Source organism: Piliocolobus tephrosceles, chromosome 5, assembly GCF_002776525.5.
Source record: "Piliocolobus tephrosceles isolate RC106 chromosome 5, ASM277652v3, whole genome shotgun sequence".
NCBI classification, from domain to species: domain Eukaryota; kingdom Metazoa; phylum Chordata; class Mammalia; order Primates; family Cercopithecidae; genus Piliocolobus; species Piliocolobus tephrosceles.
In genome coordinates this window covers 42,416,191-42,440,166 of record NC_045438.1, presented here as the reverse complement: position 1 = coordinate 42,440,166, position 23,976 = coordinate 42,416,191, and the positions used below count along the sequence as shown (strand labels likewise).

Sequence of the window (23,976 nt, the reverse complement as noted above, 5' to 3'; positions counted from 1 at the left end):
ACTCCCCAGGAAACGGGGGCCCGGGCCCGCCGCGTTCCGCTGCCCGCGCTCCTCCTTCGCGGCGGCCTTTGGCGCTGAGTGGTGGCCGGGTATGGAGGCGAAGGCGGCGCCCAAGTCAGCTGCAGGCGGCGCGTGCTCGGTGTCGGCAGAGGGGACCGAAAAGTGGATGGAGGAGGCAATGCACATGGTGAGGAGCCCGGGAGGTGAATGCTGCGGGGTGGGACCTTTCTCCAGCCCTCACCCCAACCCCGGCATTTGAGCAAACGTTCTTTCTCGTCACCATAATTTTTGTGGCAGTCAGATGTTCTGGGTGAACAACTGGCTTTACTGCCTCGAAACTTTCTGTAGCCCATTCTCACAGTGGCTCTGGGCAAAGGAAAGGGAGGAAATAAATTATTTGTTTCATTGGGCTGGAGTATGCTGCAGACTCAACATTCTGTCGCTGGCTGGCACGTGCTGCCTCCCTTTCCTTTCTGTGGTCACACTCTCCAATCTACAAAGTCACATTATTTGAGGTTTTGGCCTCTGGACCATGTCCAGCAGAAAGAAGGAAACTGAGAACGTTTCTGGTAGAGAGCAGTATGGAAACAAGTCCCTGTAGAATCGGTGTCTCGCATTCATTCATTCTTTACTCTGCCCTTTTACTTCCTTCCCTGACTCCCTTCAGGTCTGCGGAGTAAAGGGGGCTTTCAACAGAATGGTGTGTGCTAGCGAGCTTCTTAACTGGGAAAATAGTTCGTTTGTAAATATGTGTATTTACATTTTAATAACTGTACATGCCACGTGCCACATAATGACCAGTCGGTAAAGGTCGTTATCCTGGAGCATTAAATCTACTCACCTTAGCCCTATTGTCCCATCCAGGTACTAACCAGACCTGACCCTGCTCAGCTTCCGAGATCGGGGGACGTTCAGGGTGGTATGGAGGTAGACAACACTAGTCTCTATGTAGACTTCTGGGCTAAACATTTTTGCTACCTTTTAGGTTGACCTTGGGCTAGCACATGTAAATACATATATATACGTTTATAAACAAACTGTTATCCCAGTTAAGAAGCTCGCTAGCACTTTTCAGCTCCATTATAATCTATAGGACCACATATACAGCGGTGGTCCTATAGGATTATAACGGAGCTGAAAAGTTCCTATTGCCTAGTGACATGTAGCCCTCCTAACAAGTACCTTTTTTCCTTTAAGACCTTGAAGAAACATGTATATGCCAAAACCCAAGAAGCAGCTGCCTCCTTAATCTTGTGTAGGAGGAGGTAAACTATGGAATCACATCCCTAGGTGTTTATAATACAATTAAGAGACAAAAATTTCAAAGCCAGAGAGGTCTAGAAATTCTTTGAAAACATCTACATGTTTAAAAAGATAAGATACAAAGTAGCATGGCCAGATGCAGTGGCTCATGCCTACAATCCCAACACTTTGGAAAGCAGAAGCAAGAGGATCTCTTGATCTCAAAAGTTGAGGAACAGCCTGGGCAACATAGCGAGACCCTGTCACTACTAAACAAAAATTTAAAAATTAGTAGGGCATGGTGGCATGTGCCTGCAGTCCCAGCTACTCAGGAGGCTGAGGCAGGAGGATTGCTTCAGCCTTGGAGATTGCGGCTCTAGTGAGCCATGACTGTGCCACTGTACTCCAACCTGGGAGACAGAGCCAGATCCTGTCTCAAAAAAGAAAAAAAAGATACAAAGTAAAGGAAATGGCAAAGAAGGAAAATATTTGCAACATATATAAAAGGACAGGTTTAATAACTATATATATTTTATATATAATCTAAGTACTTTCCGAAGTAAGAGGAAATATGTATACCCTAATACTGAAAAGGTCAAAGGATATGAATATATTTCTTTTTAAAATGTCCTTTTATTTTTAAAAGTGTTTTTTTGTTTAGACAGGGTCTCTCTGTGTTGCCCAAACTGGTCTTGAACTCCTGGGCCCAGGCAATCGTCCCACGTCAGCCTCCCAAAGTGCTGGGGTTACAGGTGCGAGTCACCACACCTCACCTGAACATGATATTTCTAAAAGATGTGACGAATAGCCAGCAAATGAATGAATACACAATTTCACTATTAATGAAATTCAAATTAAAATGATTCACAATTTTTCACCTGTTAAATTGGCAAACGTGGAAGCAATTTTAATGCTTGGTGATAATAAGGGTGTGCATGTCTGAGGTGTTTGTTGGTTGGGAGGAACTGAATTTAGAACACCCTTTTTTTAGGACAATTTGGCTAGGTAGATATAAAAGGCCTTAAAAGTGAGCTTATCCTTTGATCCAGTAATGCCCCCCCCTTTTTTTTCCCAAAGTGAAAATATTTTAATCTTTTCTTTTTCTGACTATGTAAATAATTCATGGTCATAAAAAAATCAAACTATAAAAAAGAGTTAACAAATTATGTAAAAATTACCTGACAGTCCTACCATTAGAGATAATACTATTAGTGTTTTGGGAGCATCCTTCCATATCTCTCTGTCCATATGTAAACAGCCATATGTACTTTTGCATAAATGCATTTACATGTTCTCTTTTTGATTATCAGCACTTTTTTTTTGGTAGTCTTAATATATTAGTCACTCCTCCCTACCTCATGGTATTTCTGCTGCTATGGAATGACTATCTAAAATGGGACAAAGGATGTATGTGCTTTGAAATTATATAGATACTCCTGTATTGCCTTCTAGAACCATGATGCCCAATATCGTAGCCACTAACCATGTGTGGCTGTTTAACTTTAAATTAATTAAGGTGAAATAAAATAAAATCCAGCTCCTCAGTTGTGTTAGCCACATTTCAAGTAGTCAGAAGCCACATATGACCACTGGCTACCATAATGGACAGTGTAGATCAAAGGATATTTCCATAACTACAAAAGGATTTGTTGGATAGCATATGAAGTTATCAACTTTACTACTTATTAGGTTTCTTTCTGAGAGCTAAGCATAGCATCATCATAGGTTATTGTTTTAATCATCATAGCATGTTCAGCATAGCATTCTAAAGATAGGCTTGGGAAAAAAAGGTATGACTAAGTAATAGTGTTGCACTCTTGGTGTGTTCCAGATACTATGCTATGCACAGTGTTTTCATGTGGGCCATGTCATAAGCCCCACTGCAGCCCTGTCAGGTGAGTATTATTATGGTCCTCATTTTCAGATGGGGATATTGAAGTTGAGAAAATTCAGTAACTTTCCCAAAGTTAGAGAGCTGGTAAGGATGGGGCTGTGACTTGAGCCCTGTCGTCTGCTGTCAAATACTGGCCTGGCCTGCCTCTTAGTATTAGGCAGCTCACTGCTTGCCAACATATCCTCTGTTCTCTTTCTTCCTTTTCAGTTTCCTTACCCTGAATACTGTGTATCTACTGTGTAATTTAATTGGACATTTAGATTTTTTTCTTTTGTGAATTGCTGAGGCATATACTTTGCCCAATTTTACTAATAGTTTGATTTAAAAAATCGCACTGTAGGAGCTCTTTGTATTTTACAGCTGTTTCTAGGAATAATTCACAAGGAAGCAATAGAAATATTTATATAGAGATGTTCTTATTTATAATAGTGAAGAATTTGAATCACTTAAATGTCAAATAATAGGAAACTAGTTAGTTGAATCAAATATGTTCATAAGGAGAAATACTGTACAACTTTTACAAAATCATGTGATGAAAAAATATTACCCAATGTAGGGAAAGGTTAACAGTACATTTCTAAATGAAAAAGGCAGACTGCTGAACTGTATATATAGTGTAAATCTATTTGACTTTTTAAAAACTATAAATATGTGTATGCAGGGCCTAGGGAAAAAAACAGAAAAAACCTCCGTTGCCTCAGAATAACAGGGATTATATTTTGGGGTACTGGGATTCCTAGTGTATTTTTTTTTTTTTGATATATGAGGTTTTTTTTCTTTCAGTCCCTAAGTTCACCTTGAACATATCTTACTTTATAATTAGGAAAAAAGAAAGATTGACTATATATATATGTATAGAAAAAAATGTTGCAAGTTTCCTAGAAAAAAAGTCAGTTGTATTTTTTTGTAGTATGCATTTTTGGGGCAGTTGGTATTAATATAACATTATGCTAGGCTCTGAGGGAAATTCAAAAAGAAAACAAACACCACAGATACCATTTCAACAAATGTGATATGATTACCATTTCAACAAATGTGGTGTGATTAAGTTTTTGCTATGTGTTAGACCTCATGCTAGGTGCATAGGCTGCAGAGGTGAGCAAGAGAAGCTTCACAGTGCCTGGATCTAGTGCTTGCCTTCCAGGAACATACTGTTTAATTGATGAAATTAAGCCATACACAGATGAAAAGGTTGGTAAGGAACACATCCAATGACCACAAGAGATAGATATAAAGTGCTGTCACATAACAGCTGGCAAGATCCTACAGCATGTCAATTGAGATATATGGTAGAATTCCTTGTAAATTTTAAGGGGCCAAAAGGATGTGGGCTGGTTGAAAGGAAAGGTTGATCCAAGCAAAGATACTGTCATGTACAAAGAAATCAAGAACTTTGTTTTGGGTTAGAAGGAGATCCAGCTATCTGTCTAGAACAGGGCTCCCTAACCTCGAGCTTAGGTTTAGGGGGATCGATGAGCCCTGAAACTATATATGAAATGTTATGTGCATGTGCCTTTTTCAAGTGGGACAGTCCATAACTTTCATCAGAGTCTAAAAGGGGATTTCGGCTCTGAAAAGGTTAATAACCTAAATGAATAATGAAAAGTTAGGTTGGTTTGGCTGGCCAGTGAGAGGATGGGTGGTAGTTGGGAGACCTTCAGTGCCATATTGAATAATTTAAAGTTGATGGAGTGAAAACAACATCACTTTTTAAACCCCTGAAGTTAAACTATATAACTGTTTCTGCTATTTACTCAGAGTGTAATCACTCAGAAGAGAGTAGCAGAAACAGTTACGTAGTTTAACCTTTTGGACATGATGATGTTCTACCTGAGAGTTGTTCCGGTTAACTTTGTTTGTTTCCCCTAATTTTTTGTCTTTATAGGAAATATTTCTTTGAGGACTCATCAGAGTTTGTGCAAACAAAGTCTGTCTCCGTTTCTCCCCCTTTTATCATGACATCACTAGAAAGCAGTTTATAGTAGTAATGTCTTTGGAGAAAATAATAAACTATGAAGTCTCTTCTATCTAGGTGCTTTCATTATGTGTAACTGGGCAGGCCCTGACTAAAATAAAAAAAGAAATTACATTCAAAGACAAAATAGAGACCAGTGTTTGGGCTGGGAAGAACAGAGATTTTATTCTTTAATTTTGAAGGTTGATCATTTGTTCCTTTACACAAGACATAGTTGCAATTTTTAAATAGTATCTTACCTCCTTCTTTCCCTCTGAAAAAGGCAAGAAAGGTTAAACTCAAAGCTACCTGCACAAATTTCAGATCCATTTTGTCTGAGCTTTTTTGCATTTGTGAAGAAGTGATCAGACTCGACAGTAGAATTGGTGGGAGTATTTGAAAGTATGATATGGGTACAGTGTGAAATTGATTTCCAGCTTAATTAAATCTATTGTGAACTTGTTAGTGAAGCAAATCTATGTGTTAATTGTTGACAAGGAGTTCCCCTCAACTCACTTTCATGGGGCTTTGTGTTATTCTCACTGCCCCCTCCCTTGCCTACCATTCTAGTTGCTTACCCACTCATCCTTAGCATGGCAGGCTCGGCCATTCCTCATCAATGACGTTATTTATCCTTTTAAAATATTCTAATCGCTCATATTTGCTCTCTATTTTGGACAGCAATGGAAGGAATTTCAGGAAAAAAAGTGTTACTCAAAATAAACATGAAGACAGTATTGAGAGTAGTAAAATGAAATAAATTTGCTAGAAGGAAAAAGAGAAAAATGCAAAGGAAGGAATGGAAGGCACAAGCCCACGGGTGCTCTCTCCAGGTGAACAAGAAAGAACTTGTAGGCAACAGGGAATCTCATCTCCCATCCTACCCATATCCTTTCCACTCGGCCCTGCGTTCTCTTCTGCAGGTTTGAAATGGCCCACATAGCCAATGTAGAGCTCTTCAGGAGATATTTTTACAGAAAATCCTGATCACATGGTCTCCGTTTATTCTCTTGCAGTTTTTTGGTTTTTTTTTTGGTTTTTTTTTTTTTTTTTAAAGACAGAGTCTCACTTTGTCGCCCAGGCTGTAATGCAATGGCACACTCTCGGCTGACTGCAACCTCCGCCTCCTGGGTTCAAGTGCTTCTCATGCCTAAGCCTCCTGAGTAGTTGGGATTATAGGCACTCACCCCCATGCCCAGCTAATTTTTGTATTTTTAGTAGAGATGGGGTTTCACAGTGTTGGCCAGGTTGGTCTCAAACTCCTGACCTCAGATGATGCACTGGCCTCTGCCTCCTAAAGTGCTGGCATTAGTGGCATGAGCCACTGTGCTCAGCCTATTTTTTACTTTTTTTAGAGATGGAGTCTCGCTGTGTTACCCAGGCTGGAGTGTAGTGGCATGATCATAGCTCACTACAGCCTTGAACTCCTCTTACCATTTTTTTTATCCTTAAAATTTCCATGTCTCACTCTCTTGCCAACTATTCTCTTTCATTTGGTCCCTTGATTCACTCTAAACTCAAGCTCTGATAAAGCAGCTGATCAGTGAAGTGTCTGTGGTTACTAAAGTAGAAGTTAGAGGCAGAACAGTGGCAGAGAGCCCTGGAATCTGGCCCTTGGTAGGTATTCCACAAATGTTTGTTGAACAAATGAATAAGTGGAGCCAGGTTGTCTATGCCCTAGTCCCAGCTCTCTTGCATGCACTAGTGTTATATATATATGTGTGTGTGTGTGTGTGTGTGTATACACTGAGGCATAGGGAGATTTATATATATGTGTGTATGTCACATACACACATATATATAAATCTCCCTATGCCTCAGTTTACTCATCTGTAAAATGGGGAAGATCATTATAGGCTTGTAAATGAAATGAATTAATACTTACAAAATGCTTAAATTAGTCCTGGATCAAAGTAAGCTTTCAGTAAATTGTAAACTCTTATTTTCAAGCTCTCAGAACCAGAATACTTGAGATGTGGACAAAACATTACCTCTTAAGAGGTTTGTTAGGGAAAGTATAGCTGGAGTTAAAAATTTAACCTCTTAGAAAAGTCACTGTTCAAGCTACTGGTTTTCATATCCACCATTCCCCCTAAATTGCCACTGCCTCGCTGAATTAGACACACTTGACCACCTTCCTTCTTGGCCTAGTGTTTTTTCTGGGATCGTCTGTAACACCAAATATTTCTCTAAACTCACTAAGCATCTCTTCTTAATCTCCATTGCAAAATCCTTTTTGTTTACCTGTACTTATTTTTTTACTTTCATTTTGAAATAATTATAAATTCACGAGAAATTACAATAATAATATACTGGGAGGGCCCAAGTATCTAGTGTCCTTCAGTGGTAACATCTTGCGTAGCTATAGTTCAGTATCAAAACCAGGAAAAATGCATTGAGAAAACTGCAGAGCTTATTAAGATGTCATCAGTTTTATTTGTACGTGTGTGTGTGTGTGTGTGTGCCTATGCAATTTTGTCATGTTTAGCTCTGTATAACCATCACTGGAACTGTTTCACTACCACATGGCTCCCTGTGCCACCTTTTTATAGCTGCAGCTTCTAATCTGTTCTCTATCTCTATAATTTTATAATTCAAAAATGTTGTCCACATGAATCTGTAACCATTTGGCTTGGCTTTCTCCATTCAGCATGATTCCCATGAGATCCATCCAAGTTGTTGAGATTATCGATAGTCCATTCCTTGTTATTGCTGCATGGCGTCCCATGGTACAGGTGTAGCATAGTTTGTTTAGCAGTTCACCCACTGAAGGGCATTTTAGTTGTTTCCAATTTTTGGCTATTATGAATAAAGTTGTTATGAAGATTTGTGCACACAGACATATATTGTGTAAACATAGGTTTTCATTTCTCTGGGGTAAATACCCAAGAGTGGAATTGTTGGATCATATGTTAAATGCATGTTTAGCTTTTTAAGAAACTGCCAAACTATCTTCCAGTGTAGCTGTACCATTTTATATTCCGACCAGCAGTATATGAGTAATATCATTTCTCCACAGCCTTGCCAGCATTTGGTGTTGATTTTACGTTTCACTTTAGTCATGCTGATGGGTATGTAGTGATATCTCACTGTGGTTTTAGTTCGCATTTCTCTACTGGCTAATGATGTAAAAACATCTTTTCGTGTACTTGTTTGCTATCTGTATTATCTTCTTTGGTGAAATGTCTGTCTTTTGCCTTCTCATATAGTTTGGATATTTGTTGCCTCCAAATTTCATGTTGAAGTTGAATCCCTGGTATTAGTAGCAGGGCCTGGTGGGAAGTTTGGATCATGGGGAGGATGGCTCATAAATCATTTTTATAGTAGCAAGTTCTCACTATATTATTATTATGAGAATATACCATCCCCTCTTTGCTTTCTTCTTCTCTTACCATGTGATGCCTGCCCTCATTGCCTTCTGCCATGAGTGGAAGCTTCCTGAGGCCCTCACTGGAAGCAGATGCTGATACCATGCTTCTTGTACAGTCTGGAGAACTGTGAGCCAAATCAACTTCTTTTCTTTATAAATTACCCAGCTTCAGGTTTTCCTTTATTGCAGTGCAAATGCATGAAAACAGTCTTTTTCTAATGGGATTATTATTTTACTGTTGAGTTTTAAGAGTCCTTTATATAGTCTAGATACTAGAGTTTTGCCAGAGATGTGGTCTGTAAGTATTTTTTGTTCCCATTTTAGCATGTTATTCTTCCTCTTTGCTGTGTGTATTGGTTTCCTATGGCTGCTGTAACAAATTATCACAAACATGGTGGCTAGAAACAACACAAGTTTATTCTCTTATAGTTCTGAAGGCTAGAAGTCTGAAATTTTAGTGAGCCCCAATCAAGGTTTTGGCAGGACTGAATAACTTCTGGAATCTTGCCTTTTCCAGGTACTGAAGTGACATTTATGACCCATTCCTCCATCTTCAAAGCCAGCAGTGCAGCATTTTCAAATCTCTCTCTCTTTCCTTCCATTATCACTTCGCCTCTTGCCTTCTGTGTCAGACATCTCTCTTAGGAGGACATTTGTGATTACATTTAGGGCCCACCTGGATAATTTGGGATAATCTCTCCATCTCAAGATCCTCAACAAATATTTTTTGCATTAATAAATGATTTGTCTCTTCTGTGTACCTGGATCTCTGTGTAATTCTACAATTACCTTAAATAAAATTATCAGTATAATAATTGCCATAGCTACACTGGTAGTTAGCGTCTCCATCCTCCTTAACTGTCCATCTTCTTTCTGACTTTCTTCTCTATAGTAGCCTATGGTGCATTTGTCTATATTAACCAAACCTTGGGACTCTTCAAGCCTTTTGAACTTGCATAAACTGGACGTGCTTTAACCACTATCATAGAACTGGGACACAGCCGGCCTGTGGATAGTTCATAAAACAGTTCTGAATGCAGTCTTATTGCATCAGATCCTGTCTCCTCACATCTCTCCATGTCCCATCTCTGACCCACCAACCAGGTGGAGAAAAGAGAGGTCCAGTTTGCTCCTGCTGAGGGCTTCTCCTTTCTCCTGTAATGGCCAAATGAAGAATAAACGTCCTTTCAGCATGGTTGGAGTAACTGAGGAAATCCTGTATGCCTTATGATAGGAAGTTGTCACTAATGAAATAAAGTAGAACTGGAAGTAAGAGACTAGTGCAGGAGACAGAAGCCACTGTTTTAACAATGCCTTCAACTTTGCGCTTTGTATGCCCTATAATGTGTATAAGTACCTGCACTTAAGTGAGATTCAAATCTTCCAAAGTGTCTTCAGGGCTGCCACAGTAAGGAATACCTTGCCTTTCCGGAAACAGCTGTACAGCAGTTATATTCTTTTGACTGCATTGAGTTGGAAACGAATGTACACTAATCCAAAGGTTGTACTCTTCCCTTATTCTGATTCTCAGAGGCAGTATCGGTTATACCAAGGCGTAACCTGCCTGCTTAAACTCTCCGCCTGAAGATAGAGTTAATTTTCCTAGGGTCCAGAGCTGCTATCATGGGGCAAGAAGAAAAATGAATGGCCTGTGATAAAGGGAACTTTGAAAATATAATAATTGGTTTGCCATTCCTGGGATGGTAGTCATGGAAGTGTTCCTAAACTTATTTTTCTCATTAAATTTTTCAGTTGAGGTATACTTTATATACAGTGAAATGCACAGGTTGTAAATGTATCCTTCAATCCATTTTGAATAATGCAGACATCTCTGTAATCCATGTCTTTATCAAGATCCAGAAAGTTTTCACCACCTCAGAAAATTATTTTGTGTACCTCCCCAATCAATCTGCACATCCTCCTCCATGAAGCAACCACTGTTCCAGTTTCTGTCATTGTAGTTTAATCTGTTGTAGTACTTTGTGCAAAAGGAATCATATAGTATGTGTGCTTTTGTGTGTGACTTCCTTTACTTAGCATGTCTATGAGGCTCATCCATGTTGTCACAGTGTCAGTAGTTCCTTTTTATTGCCGACTAGTATTCCATTATATGAATAGGACACAGTTTGTTTATCCATTTTCTTGTTCATGGCCACCTGTGCAGTTTCAGGTTTTGGCTATTAACATTCTTTTTCAAGGTTTTGGTTCTTTTTTAAGCTTTTTATTTTTTTTTTATTTTAATTTTATTTTTTTGTAGACACATATTCCCTTCTTTAAATACCCAGGAGTGGAATTTTGTTATAGACTGTGTGTGTGTTTACTTTTTAAATAAATTTTTGAAACATTTCTTATAATGATTGTGCCATTTTACATAGAGTACTTCTAAACTCTTATTGTCTCACATAGAGTAGAAATTGTGGGACAGGGCAACATCCAGTCTGGTTACCTTTAGCTATTGGGACTCTAGAGGATAATTTCTATACTTTTTAGAGAAGCAAAGGAATTTCAATGAGGAAAGAGTTGTAATAAAGGATTTATAAATGTTATTTATTTGCTACCTTTTTGCAAATACGTATTCTCTCTCTGAAAAGACACATAGACCCTGGCACTTTAAGAACAGTGGTCAGTCACAGTCTCCTTTGATGGCATCTATTTCCAGTGAGAAAAAATCAGGGGCTCTGGACCTATGAAGGAGATTTTTTTTTGAGTCTCCCTTAACATGGACACAACACAGAACACAGGTACTAAATACCGTAATGGAACTATATTCCAGAAAAGGGAAAGCTGCACTTCTTTGTTTCAGTCTTTGTACATATGTATCCTGTTCATGCTGTGTCTCTTTCTTTCCTATACTCTTTTCAAGTATGGAGTGTTACATCTTACATTTTCCACTTTGTGTTCCAGGCCAAAGAAGCCCTCGAAAATACTGAAGTTCCTGTTGGTTGCCTTATGGTCTACAACAATGAAGTTGTAGGGAAGGGGAGAAATGAAGTTAACCAAACCAAAAATGTATGTGAGTTGAGCAGTATAATTGCAAACATACAGTAGTGATGGGTGGACTGGAGAGAACTGACCACAGTTAGTATGAAGATGAGACTGAATATAGTCCCGTAACTGCCAGTGGTGGGTAGCTTTTCTTAACGTCTCTCTTTTTCAGTATCATTTTCTTCCTGATTTTGAAAGTGATACATGTTGATTTTTTTTTATTGTGGAAAATTTCAGAACAATTTAATGAAGCCATAAAATCTTAGTGAATAATTTTCTGTTTCATAGAGTTTTACTCTAACGCTTGAGTGAAACCCAAGAGGGGATTTTATTTCATCAGAATATCATCATGGAAGAAACAAGTCTGTCTCTACTTTAAGCCAATCTAATATATGAAATTTTCATTTTACAAAATAGGTCAATTTAACTCATATTGCACTCCTTTTTTAGTACCTTTAAATAATATTTTCATCTTAGTACATGAAAAAAGTATCCTCAAATTACAGATTTGGAGGGAGGTATGAAGATTATATCAAGGAAGCTATTTTTGTATCAGATAATTCAACAAACTAGGGTCTTCCACACCAGCTGCCTCTGTAGCTACATGTAGTATGTACATTTTAATAGCTTATATGACTTTTATTACGGTTAGGTTGGGAAGTTCATGGTTCAAGGCAGTGCTTCTTAAACGTGGTATCACAACAATGTGTCATGGTAAGTATACTTGGGAAGTATAAGTAAACTACCAAACTTTGTGATTACAAAAATTCCTAGGTGGATTCAAAGATCACTTATACCTGTAATGCCATTCACACAGACTTTTGTCTTGTCGTGTGATTTTGGGAGCCAGAGAATAAGCCAGTGTTGATACCAGTGCTATGAGAACTTTAAAGTTCATCTGTCAGTCACATCTGTTGAAAAGAAAACTGATATTTAGCAAAACACGTGTAAAATAGGAATCCAGATTCGCAAATCTTTTATTATTTATTTTTGACCATAAAACAACAGGATTATATTTTAATACATAACTTCTGTACAACCAAAAAAATAAAACACCACAGTAAAATAAACAGGAATAAACGTGGTATTTCATTTGTAGTGCTTGACAAAATGCTCACATCCTTAATCAGAAATGAGCTCTTAGAAAGCAGTAACAAAGAGACTAATATTACAAGGGAAGTGAAAATAAAAGGAACAGATGAAAATGAAATAAGTAACCAATAAGGCTGTACAAAGATGATCTAGCTTAACTTTAACAGAAGAAAAAAGCAATTTCTTTGCAACATTACATTATCCGTGATTTAAAATACTGATATCTAATGTTTGAACAGTTTTAGGAAATGGGAAACATTCAAACACTGGGAAAGCTTACACTGATTATAGGAAATTTACTCAAAATGTAGATTTTGCATATACTTCGCTTCAGCAGTTCCAATCAACAGGAACTGTTCCGACAAAGTAGTTGGACAATTCAGATTTATATATAACCATGTTCAGTGCATAGAAAATCTGTAGTTAATATGTCAACCCCCCAAAAACCTTTTTTATCAATTTGCTTATGAAAAATAGTAGATTGAAGTGTAGAATTAGAAAGAAAAAAGGCACTTAAATAAAAATATAGTATTTCACAAAATTCTTTTTCCTTTGAATTCTTGAAAAAGACAGCTTTTTAATGAATCAGTTTTAAATTTACCCTGTGATAAGTGAGAAGCATGAATATATGCAAATCATACTTTTTATTTTTATTTATTTATTTACTATGGAAATGCTTTGATAGAGGTGAACATGGAGTGAGAACAGCAAGTGGCCACATGTACATGGCTATCACAGAACACATTGTGCGTAAATGAAGAATTCATACCGCCCCCACCCTTCACCCAGCAACAGAAGGCTCTAGGCCCCCTTTTCCTCGGTCCACTCCTCAAACTCTCCCTCCTCCTCAGCAGTGGCATCCTGGGACTGTTGGTGCTCGGATACCAGGTCATTCATGTTGCTCTCGGCCTCAGAGAATTCCATCTCATTCCTGCCCTCGCCCATGTACCAGTGCAGGAAGGCCTTGCACTTGAACATGGCTGTGAACTGCTCTGAGACGTGCCTGAGCAGCTCCTGGATGGCCATGTTGTTACTGACAAAGGTGGTGGACATTTTTAGCCCTGGGGATGGGATGTCCCAGAAAGCTGTTTTCCCATTGTAGGGGATTCAGTCAGCAAAGTAGCTGCTGTTCTTGGTTTGGACATTAAGCATTTGCTCCTCTACCTCCCTCATGGACATACGGTCCCTGAAAATGGCAGCCTCTGTTAGGTAGAGGCCATATTGGGGGCCATAGGCAGCCATCATGCTCTTGGCATCAAACATCTGCTGGGGGAGTTCAGCCACTGTCAGGGCCTTCTTTGTTGTTTAAATGCTCATTTTGAAATACCTTTTTAAAATTTCAAATACAGAAAGTAGAAGCAGTTCTATTCTCATTTCTCTATGCAGGACTATTAAAATTTTGCCCTATTCTTCCAGACAATTTTCTTTCATATAAATCATATAACAATATACAAATATATGCAGTCTTTTAATTTTAACTCACATGTATAATAATTTCAAACAATGTTACAATAGTTACCATTATCATAACACTGAGCAGTATTATTTAACTGTCAGGATAGTCATTCCCATGTAGAATTAACATTTTTAAATTAGCCATTACCATTTCAGTTAGAAAAAACAGAAGCATGTACACATACCTCTGCAATTAGTTGATGTTTGTTGAAAAATGACATAATTTTAAATATCAATTTAAAATACTATAAAACATACAAAAATTTCTTTTTGAAAAAATGTTTTGAAGAATTTTTAAAAATGTTTTAATTACATTCATGTTGACTCACAAAGCAGTTATTAAGAGGATATTAAAACATAAGTAATAAACATAATACAGCAATTAATTAATATATAGATACTTATTTAGGAGTAGAATTCTGTATTTTAAATCATGGTCATATTTTCCAGTTTGCATTTTGTGTATGATATCTTTAAGATGAGAACTTTGAATGTCCTAACAATATCCATCTAACCCCATCCAGTGACCGGGGTTTCTTCTATATGCTGAAATTAACCTGGGTTTATTTTGTTATTCTGTGTCATAAAGAAGATTACTCTTAACTATAGCATAGAAAGACTCTTGACCCCAAGTGAGAAGACCTGAGTTCTGCATTTGGATCTGATACCACCACCACCACCCCGTCGCCACCACCACCTCCTCTCCCAGCTGTGTGTAATTAACACATGCCAGCTTGGCTTAGTTTCTTTTTCTTTAGTAGCAAAAGAGAGAGTTGACTGAGATGATTGAGTTCAGCAATTGTTTATTGAGAGCTGTAGGGAGATTTGATTCCATAATTTAAATCTGATATTTTGAAAGCACCTAAGTTGGGGAAACCTTTTTTTTAAAACTCTCCATTTAGTTTCGGTGTGTAGCCAGGTTTGGGAACCTTTTCTCTAAAGTACCTTCCATCTCTGGTAATCAATTCTGTGATTCACCCATGTAGCCCCTTGGCCAGCTCCGATCCCATCTGCCTGTAGCTTCCGTGGCATCTTGGGCCACTGTGCTAGCACTTTTCATACCCTGCCCTATCACACAGGTAAATGAGCCCCACCAGATTTTATGCTTGTTGAGGACAGAGACTTTTTGTCCTACACAGAATTTATTTAGCCCAGTGACTTGTACATAGTTAGCACTCAGTGTAAATTATTGATACATGCTATTCTCATGAATATTACAAATAATTATTCCATATAGAATCTATGATTCATTTTAAGCTATTTTAGTAAGGGAGAAAGAAAGGAGACAAGAGCTAGCAGAGTACATGTATAGTATTATGTGGCACCATGCTTCATGTAATTCAGATTTATAAGGTGTATAAGTGTAGATACCAGTGTATACCATTTTACATATGGGAAATCTAGACTTACAGAAGTTAGGTAACTTGCCTAAGTCCACATAATTAGTAACGTCACTGGTCAAGATTCAAATTTAAATGTAGTCAGTTCCTCGTGCTTTGTGATCTCTCCTATCCTGTACTGCTTCCCATGAAGTGTCTGAAACCAATACCAAATCTCTTCTCTAGAGTCTTCCAGTATATAAAACTTCATTCCCCAAAAGTGTAAGAGATGACATTCCAGTAAACTTAATGTAGATTTGCTTGGAGTGAGATCAGTGACAGCCTTGAACATGTATTTGAAACTAGAGCACAAGCTTACGAAAATTTTGCTTCCCCTGAAATATTCAGAAACCATACACTTTTTTTCTTTGCTTTTTAGACTTACCTTCTCCGTGGCAATTTAATTGAAAGAGTTTCCCCTAAGATACTTAGATACTTAACTAAAAATGCAGCATGATTCCTTTGGCATCTCTGATTAGATATCTTTCGCAAGTGAGGTTATAGTACTTGAACTGGGGAATACATTGTCCCCTGCTAAGGGTGTCTTGAAACTGTATTCATTAAAATATTGGCAGAAAGGATAGGTGCATATTTTGTACTTATTTTTTGTATATTTGTAAAATACTAGTCACTTGAAGCAAACAGCATCAGTGCAAGCCCCTTTCTCTTTTCAGGCTACTCGACATGCAGAAATGGTGGCCATTGATCAGGTCCTCGATTGGTGTCGTCGAAGTGGCAAGAGTCCCTCTGAAGTATTTGAACACACTGTGTTATATGTCACTGTGGAGCCGTGCATTATGTGTGCAGCTGCTCTCCGCCTGATGAGTATCCTTTGACTTCATGAGTTAAGTCTTGTACCATTCATGTGAACAAGAGAGTGGCCTAAATATGAAAACACAGACTTAGGAAACACCTTGTAAAACGTAGTGTCTCTTACAAAAAAAGGAAAGCTTTTTAAATAGTAAAATGACCTATTTCTTTTCATATCAATAAACGTAGAATGATTACACAAATAATTTAGAGAAATAAAATGTTAGAACTATCTTAAACAGTTAAGATAAATCATAAATTAAGTTGAAGTGGATTATAAAACAGTTTGCAAAGGAAAAGTGCTAAAGAATATGCAGCTAAGTTTTGCCTTTGGATAATGGATTGTGAGTGATTTAATTTTTTTTTTCTCTGTTTATCTGTTGGTTTGTTTGCCATGAATACCTATTACAGTGTACCAAACATTATCAGTAAAAAGTAAATAAGTAGTAAAAAATCCTTTATGATATTCTAATTGTAAATGGAAAATGAGTAGTTACAGCTCTTTGGATTGTCTTATATGGATTAAGCAACTTAAATAGTTCAGAGACACTGCAGGGACTTCTAAAGATCTTTTTAAAAAATTATTTGAAAATTGAAAAACTCAGTTTTTTAGTTGCTTATTTTTTATATACTTATTTTACTATGTATGGATGGATAATTTTAACACTTTAAAAATAATACAGAAGTTTTTGGGTATGATAAAATGTACAGTCTCTATAAAAGGGTTATTATGGGCAACTTAGAATTCTCTCCTCATCCTGCCTTACAAAATGGCTAAGTTTTAGTCTATTTTGTATTAGGGCACAGGTTATATTTTATTTGGGGCAAGAACAGGGAAGAATCTGTTATTTTTAAAAGGTGAAAATCCCTGGATTACATTTCTGCATCCTTTCTGGCTCTGACTCCCTGGTGATTCTGAAAAAGTGATTTAGGAAAGAGCAGAGAGAGCCCTGAACTGTGAACATTAAGCAACCACATACTCAGTTTTCATTCTGTTTGCAGTTGTTAAATATCAGTTTCTCAAACTTTAAACCCTTTTCTTCTGTGTAACTGGATTGTATGGTTTATAAGACTAATCCTAAGCTTCATTGTTTTGAAGAGTAGCATGAACTTTCCTCTCCAGGATGGCTAGTATAAACCTACTCTGATTTTGTCACAATGCATACTTGAACTGTACATTCTATGAAGGACCTTAATTCTGTCTTATAAATCCCACTGGTTGTATATGGCTGTCAGAATGAACGATTTGGTGGTTGTGGCTCTGTTCTAAATATTGCCTCTGCTGACCTACCAAACACTGGGAGACCGTTTCAGGTAATATCAACTGCTTATGCTTTTTCTTTCTTGCTAATTGTTTCCATCTCTTTATGGGCTTGTGAATAACTAGTGTGTGGCCAGTATATGAAGAAACCATGATAGAATCAGACATCTTGGATCTCAGGACCTCTGGTGGAGTTCATTTATGCCTCAGTCTAAGATGACAGGGAAGAGTTTCTAAATGAGTGCCTACCTGTCTTCATTCACAGACTCCTTCCTGAAGGAGTGTCCCCACCCTTCCCAGCCGACTCCGAACACTCTTCACCAACACCGTTAGGTATGCCTGAGGACACTCTCGCTGTTGGAGTTTTTATTCAATGAATGTTACCAGCTCTATGCCCTACCAAGTTTGGTGATGCTTGGCCTGTGTCAGTGATGCTAGAGACTATTTACAGCACACACAATATTTTTGCACAAATTTAATCATTTTGCTTGATTGACACATACTACTTTTAGTATCTAGCAATCACTGTATTTTCATGTTTTTGTCCCTCTGTCTTTGTAATGTTGAAATTTCCCCCAGACCTAGGAATCCATGTCTTTAGTCTCTTAGAAATTCCCTTTTCCCTTTAATCTTGCCACTTCTCTCAAAGTTTTTATCGGTCAGACTATAAGCAATAGCAATTTGTATTTCAGAGTTTGGCCTGTGACTATACCCCTGCTTTCATTAACTGGTTTGATTGTTTTTCTCTCCAAGATGTAAGGTTAATGTAAAAGTATTATGCTTTAAAAAGAAAAAACTTTAACAAATGCTGGATATGGGTGGGCAGTTCACTTCAAAAACTTCAGGTATTCCTAGAATACTTTAAGGACCTATGAAGGACTAAATTTGGCTGAGTCTCACTGAGAACGAGTTTTTAAAACGTTCTTGAGTTTTCCAGCTGAACATTAGCTTTCCTGTCAACTTCTGTACATTTGATAATAGATGCTGTTTAACATTACATCAGAAAAGAAATTGTAATGCAATGATGGAGAGTGAAGGATACAATTGGCTGATCATTAAAGATATTTAGAAAGTGATTTGATTTTTTCCAATCACTTCTATTAGTAGCTCAAATTTTGCTTACATAACTCTTTGCAAATGAATTGCTGACTCTGTATTTCCTTTATGAGAATGATCTGAATAATTTTTCAGTTTCTAGGCAGAACAAAGATGAGCCTTTTGATGTCAGACATGGGAGGAATATTTCTCTCCAGTGTGTCAGTGACATAGGGCATAAACACAAGTCCTTTCTCACACATCTTTGTCGTCGATGCGGCAGAACCGAAACAAATTCATTTGCAATGTGTATACCTAGCCACATTGGCTCAGCTGCAAATCAATGACTGTGGCTTGCAGCCATATCTAGAGGCTTAATGCCAAATTATGGTTTTTTTAAAGGTGCTTTTAGATTCTAAGGAAAACAGTGGTGCCCCAGGCTCTGAATGCTGGGTATTTTTTTTTTTTTATTTGTCTGGGCTTGGGAGGCAGCAGCTGATTGGGAGGTGGGATACTGTTTGTTACTGCAGAATTACAGATTCTTTCATATGATATTATAAGCAGCATTAAAGTTTGTAGAGGCTGATAGAACTATTCTTTTCAAAGAAGATGGTGATTAATTATAATACCTGTTTGTTTTTTAAAATTTTTATTTTATGACTGGGTGCAGTGTCTCATGCCTGTAATCCCAGCACTTTGGGTGGCTGAAGGTGGGTGGATCACGAGGTCAGGAGATCAAGACCATCCTGGCTAACATGGTGAAACTCTGTCTCTACTAAAAATAGAAAAAATTAGCCGGGTGTGGTGGCGGGCACCTGTAGTCCCAGCTACTTGGGAGGCTGAGGCAGGAGAATGGTGTGAAACCAGTAGGCGGAGCTTGCAGTGAGCCGAGATTGTGCTCCAGCCTGGGCGACACAGTGAGATTCCGTCTCAAAAAAAAATTTTTATTTTATTATTAATGTGTGCTTTTTATTAATGCCACAAATTTGTCGCTGTAATGGATACTTGAAAATATAAATAATAAATTATCTTGGTGTGTTAGAGTGGTGCAGTTTCCTTCAAGGCCTGTAACTCAGCAGTTCTCATCCCTGACGCCCATTAGAATCTCCTGGAGGCTTCTGCGCCTGACTCTGCTCAGCCCTGACCCAGACCCTGCTCTGCCCTGCCGCAGACCATCTGAATCAGAAGGCAGGGGGCCAACAGTGCTGTGTTTCCAAAGAGCTCCAGGCGGTTCTCCTGAGCAGTCATGGTTGAGAACCACTGCTCTCATCCCACGTGAGAGGAGAGGGCTCTGAGTGTGTGAGTGGAGTGGAGGGCGACCCCTGGGGAGCTCCAGCACTTAACGCAGCAGGAAGCAGAGGGCATCTGTGACGGGACTGGCCAGCAGTGGTTAGGATGGTGAAACGCTGAGAAGCCAAGGGAGGCAAAGAGCGGTCAGATGGAGCATGGTGGCCAGTTGCCTGCAGGACTGCAGAGTTGAGGAAGCTGAAAGGGGACCAGTGTTTTGGTCAGTAGGGACCTGGGGATTTCTCAGAGTGCAGATATCAGGGGAAACCCTACCCCTAATATTCAACGTGGGTTCTTTTCTATTTCCCTAAGCGTCGGCTGGTCTGAGAAATAAAGGAAAAGAGTGCAAAAGAGAGAAATTTTAAAGCTGGGTGTCCGGAGGAGACATCACATCGGCAGGTTCCACGATGCATCCTGAGCTGTAAAACCAGCAAGTTTTTATTAACGATTTTCAAAAGGGGAGGGAGTGTACGAATAGGGTGTAGGTCACAGAGATCACATGTTTCACTAGGTAATAAAATATCACAGAGCAAATGGAGGCAGGGTGAGATCACAGGACCACAGGACAGGGAGAAATTAAAATTGCTGATGAAGTTTTGGGCATGCATTGTCATTGATAACATCTTATCAGGAGACAGGGTTTGAGAGCAGACAACCAGTCTGAACAAAATTTACTAGTCGGGAATTTCCTCGTCCTAATAAGCTTGGGAGTGCTATTTTATCCCTTTGTCTTCAACCATAAAAGACAGCCGCCCCCAAAGTGGCCATTTTAGAGGCCTACCGCAGGGGTGCATTCTCTTTCTTAGGGATGTTCCTTGCTGAGAGAAAGAATTCAGTGATATTTCTCCTGTTTGCTTTCGAAAGAAGAGAAATATGACTCTGTTCCGCCTGGCTTACCGGCAGTCAGAGTTTAAGGTTATCTCTCTTGTTCCCTGGACATTGCTGCCATCCTATTCTTTTTTCAGGGTGCCCAGATTTCATATTGTTCAAACACATATGCTCTACAAACAATTTGTGCAGTTAATGCAATCGTCACAGGGTCCTGAGGTGACATACATCCTCTTCAGCTTACGAAGATGATGGGATTAAGAGATTAAAGTAAAGACAGGCATAGGAAATCACAAGGGTATTGATTGGGGAAGTGCTAAGTGTCCATGAAATCTTCACAGTTTATGTTCTTCTGCCATGGCTTCAGCCAGTCCCTCCGTTTGGGGTCCCTGACTTCCTGCAACAGGCAGATTCACTGAAGCGCTGGGAGCTCAAGCCAGTAAAGATGAGGCCACTGAGGAGTGGAGGCAGGAGCAGGGTGTCAGCCTTTGACAGGGCAGGGTGGACGGAAGGTTATTTGTTATGGCAAAGGTTTATGCAGGTGTGGGAGGCCTAGGCAAGGGCAGACTGAAGACACAGGAGAATGGGAGGTTCGTTCTGAACAGCATCTTGCAGTAGGTGGTCGTCCTGTCCCCTGTGCCTGTGCTTTCTGGCACCTTCCTTCCAGATGCTCATTGTGTCATTTCATGCACCTCAGAAGGGTGCATGGTTTTAAGTCCAAACTCTTCTGACAAACTTTCCAAGCCATGCATGTTTTTTATCCCATTTTTAGTCTTTCTTTCCTTATGCTTGCTTAATAATCGCCTCCTCCTCTATCAGCTGATTTCCTCACACACTACCCAGGCTTCTTCTTGCCCTTTCCCTGAAATGCTCTGCTTAGCCTCTTTAAATATTCTCTATCTCTAAGGTAAGTTCAAGTTTCGTGCCTTCAGGTAATATTTCATATGGTAACACTCCTTACCAATAACGCAATTTCTTATTTGTTCTTCACATGTTATGATTTCTTTTTCCCAGTTAGATGCTAAAGATAGAACAAGCTGAATTTTATTTTTTAAAAGCCTCTATAGCAAGGGTTGATAAACTTTTTCTGCAAAGGGTTAGCTAGTAAATATTTCACCCTTTGTGAGCCACTTCTGTCTCTGTCACTTAGTCTTTTTTTTCTTTAACAAAACTTTTAAGATATAAGAACCATTCTTAGCTCACAATTCTCAGCTATGTAACGGATTTGGTCCACCAAGTATAATTTGCCAACCCTAGCTCTATAGCATCAAATGCTTAATGGGCCACTAGTAAATAGGAGCAGATGAAAATAATACTTATGATGTTCCAGGTATTTAACAGGTATTATCTCACTTAATCCTCACAAAATCCCACTGAAGTAAGTGCTATTATTGCCAACATTTGATAAATAAGGCATGGAAAGTTTAAGTGCCTAACCCGAGATCACAAAGCTGGTAACTTCTACAATAGTTGATGGATGAGTAACAGTTGATTGGGAGTGATGCCTCACTGAGGCCATATATCAGACATCTTTTGGAAGTGTACCTCCTTACCTATGTTACTAATATCCCCAAACTTTATTATATGAAATCTGTTTACATAATCACATATATATTGTTGTTTTTATGGGATACAACACACATTTTCATAAGCCTATGTTCATTCTCAGCTTTCTCATTCCATCAGTGTATCCCTGGATATCGGGCTGAGGAAGCAGTGGAAATGTTAAAGACCTTCTACAAACAAGAAAATCCAAATGGTCAGTTTTCTATTGTAAATAATGTACTTCCCTGAAATCTATACAAAGAGAGTCTGCTATGAGCTTACCTCTTCACTTTCTTTTTCTTTTCTATTCTTTTCACAGCCCCAAAATCAAAAGTTCGGAAAAAGGAATGTCAGAAATCTTGAGCATGTTCTGATGAAAGAACCAAGTGACCCAAAGTGACCTGGACAAGATTCCTAGACTGAAAGCTGTTGACGTCGTTGAATCATATGTTTATATATTGTTTTTAATCTGTGGGAAAATGGTGTCTCTCATAATTTGCTCTGTTATGGGAACAAATTAGCACTTTTTAGAAGTCTGACAATTGTAAACAATTGTTAGCTTTTCCACAGGCTGATTCCCATTTTAAGATGGGGGAAAATTAAGGTTTGAGGTTTTAGAAATTAGCATTTAGTGCGTACCCTTCCAGCCACAAGTGCCCAGTCCAGGCAAGTGCTGACTTTTTAGAGAATGTGTGGCCAGACCCAGGGGCCTGGAGTGTGTCTGAACTGCATGCAATGTGCCACCCTGAGAACACCTTCTCCAGGACTGCCATTTCAGAGTCAGATTCTTCATTTTTTGCAGCTACGATGTTCTGCCAGGTCAATGGGGGGCTGTGACTTCTCTAAATTGTATGTAAGTTGTGTATGTAGAGACCATAATTATATGGTTCTTAAAAAGACTTTACTTTTATAAAGCATTTAGAGAACATGCATAGTTTTAAAACAAGTGCTTGGGTTGTCACTTAAATTATAGCGTATTGCTATAATAAAACCTAATTTATGTCTTATTTGAAGATGAATAGTCTTCAAAGATAAAGACATAAATGGGACAATTGTTATTGAGCAAAAAACCAAATTATCCTGCCCTCGTGGAGCTTATATTCTAGCGAGGGGAGATAAATATGATAGATAACGCAGTTTACTGGAGGACAATAAGAGTTACGGCAAAAAGCAAAAGGAACACAGGATAAAGGGGATGGGTGCCAGTTGGTGGTGAGAATGCTGACTGAAAAATAGAATGGTTAATTTAATCTGAAACAAATGGTTATTTCTTTAAAAATCCATATAATAAATTTAAAATCTAAAATGTAAAACTCTGAACACAACACTAGAAAGGGTATCCACAGCACAAAGTCCCCAGTTCACCTCCCTGACTACAGGGCAGCTTTGCACAGCCCCACTGGGCGCACTGTGTGCTTCTGCCCAGAAGGGGGCCTCGCCGTTCCACCAGAAGCTCAGCTCCAGGCCCTGGAGGGGCTGCTGCTCCTCAGTTGCATTTCTGCAGTAGATTCATTTCCTTGATGCAAAGCATCTGTATTTGTTGGTTCTGTCATTTGAGCGATGTCTCTGACTTGTTTGTTTTGAATTACATTACAGGCTGGAATGTAATTGTGGTGAAAGTATTTTTATATTGCTGAGAGTAGCAGCTAATCACAGTTACATGCTTCAGAGGATTTATAATTGCTTGGTTTTGTGTGTGTGTGTGTGTGTGTGTGTGTGTGTGTGTGTGTGTGTTTAACTGCATTTGAAAAGTTTTATGGAGAATATGCATGATTTTAAATCTGTGATAATGTTACATGCACCTTCAATTTCATCCACTTTAAAAATTACCTTCTCATT

General features: G+C 38.6%; 1 protein-coding gene across 3 annotated transcripts; it reads left to right on the top strand.

The window, feature by feature from the left end:
* The first annotated feature begins 19 nt into the window (after positions 1-19).
* On the top strand, positions 20-23,976 carry ADAT2 (adenosine deaminase tRNA specific 2). 3 transcript variants are annotated; one of them, XM_023183771.2, is made up of 7 exons: positions 46-187; positions 3,074-3,137; positions 11,365-11,469; positions 16,046-16,196; positions 17,389-17,495; positions 22,279-22,351; positions 22,457-23,976. In XM_023183771.2, exons 3-7 carry the CDS (start codon positions 11,410-11,412, stop codon positions 22,498-22,500), a joined length of 435 nt encoding a protein of 144 aa, XP_023039539.1. In that variant the 5' UTR covers positions 46-187; positions 3,074-3,137; positions 11,365-11,409; the 3' UTR covers positions 22,501-23,976. The 3 variants fall into 3 exon arrangements, with proteins under 3 accessions (XP_023039538.1, XP_023039537.1, XP_023039539.1); XM_023183770.1 differs by lacking the exon at positions 3,074-3,137 and having other exon boundaries at positions 20-187; positions 22,262-22,351; XM_023183769.1 differs by lacking the exon at positions 3,074-3,137 and having other exon boundaries at positions 21-187.

Excerpts from the sequence above, each read along its gene's own strand:
- ADAT2 (XM_023183769.1), top strand. The coding sequence starts at position 92 with ATGGAGGCGAAGGCGGCGCCCAAGTCAGCTGCAGGCGGCGCGTGCTCG. Across the intron at positions 188-11,364 it reads TGGAGGAGGCAATGCACATG|GCCAAAGAAGCCCTCGAAAA; the intron begins GTGAGGAGCCCG and ends TTTGTGTTCCAG. Across the intron at positions 16,197-17,388 it reads AGCTGCTCTCCGCCTGATGA|AAATCCCACTGGTTGTATAT; the intron begins GTATCCTTTGAC and ends ATTCTGTCTTAT.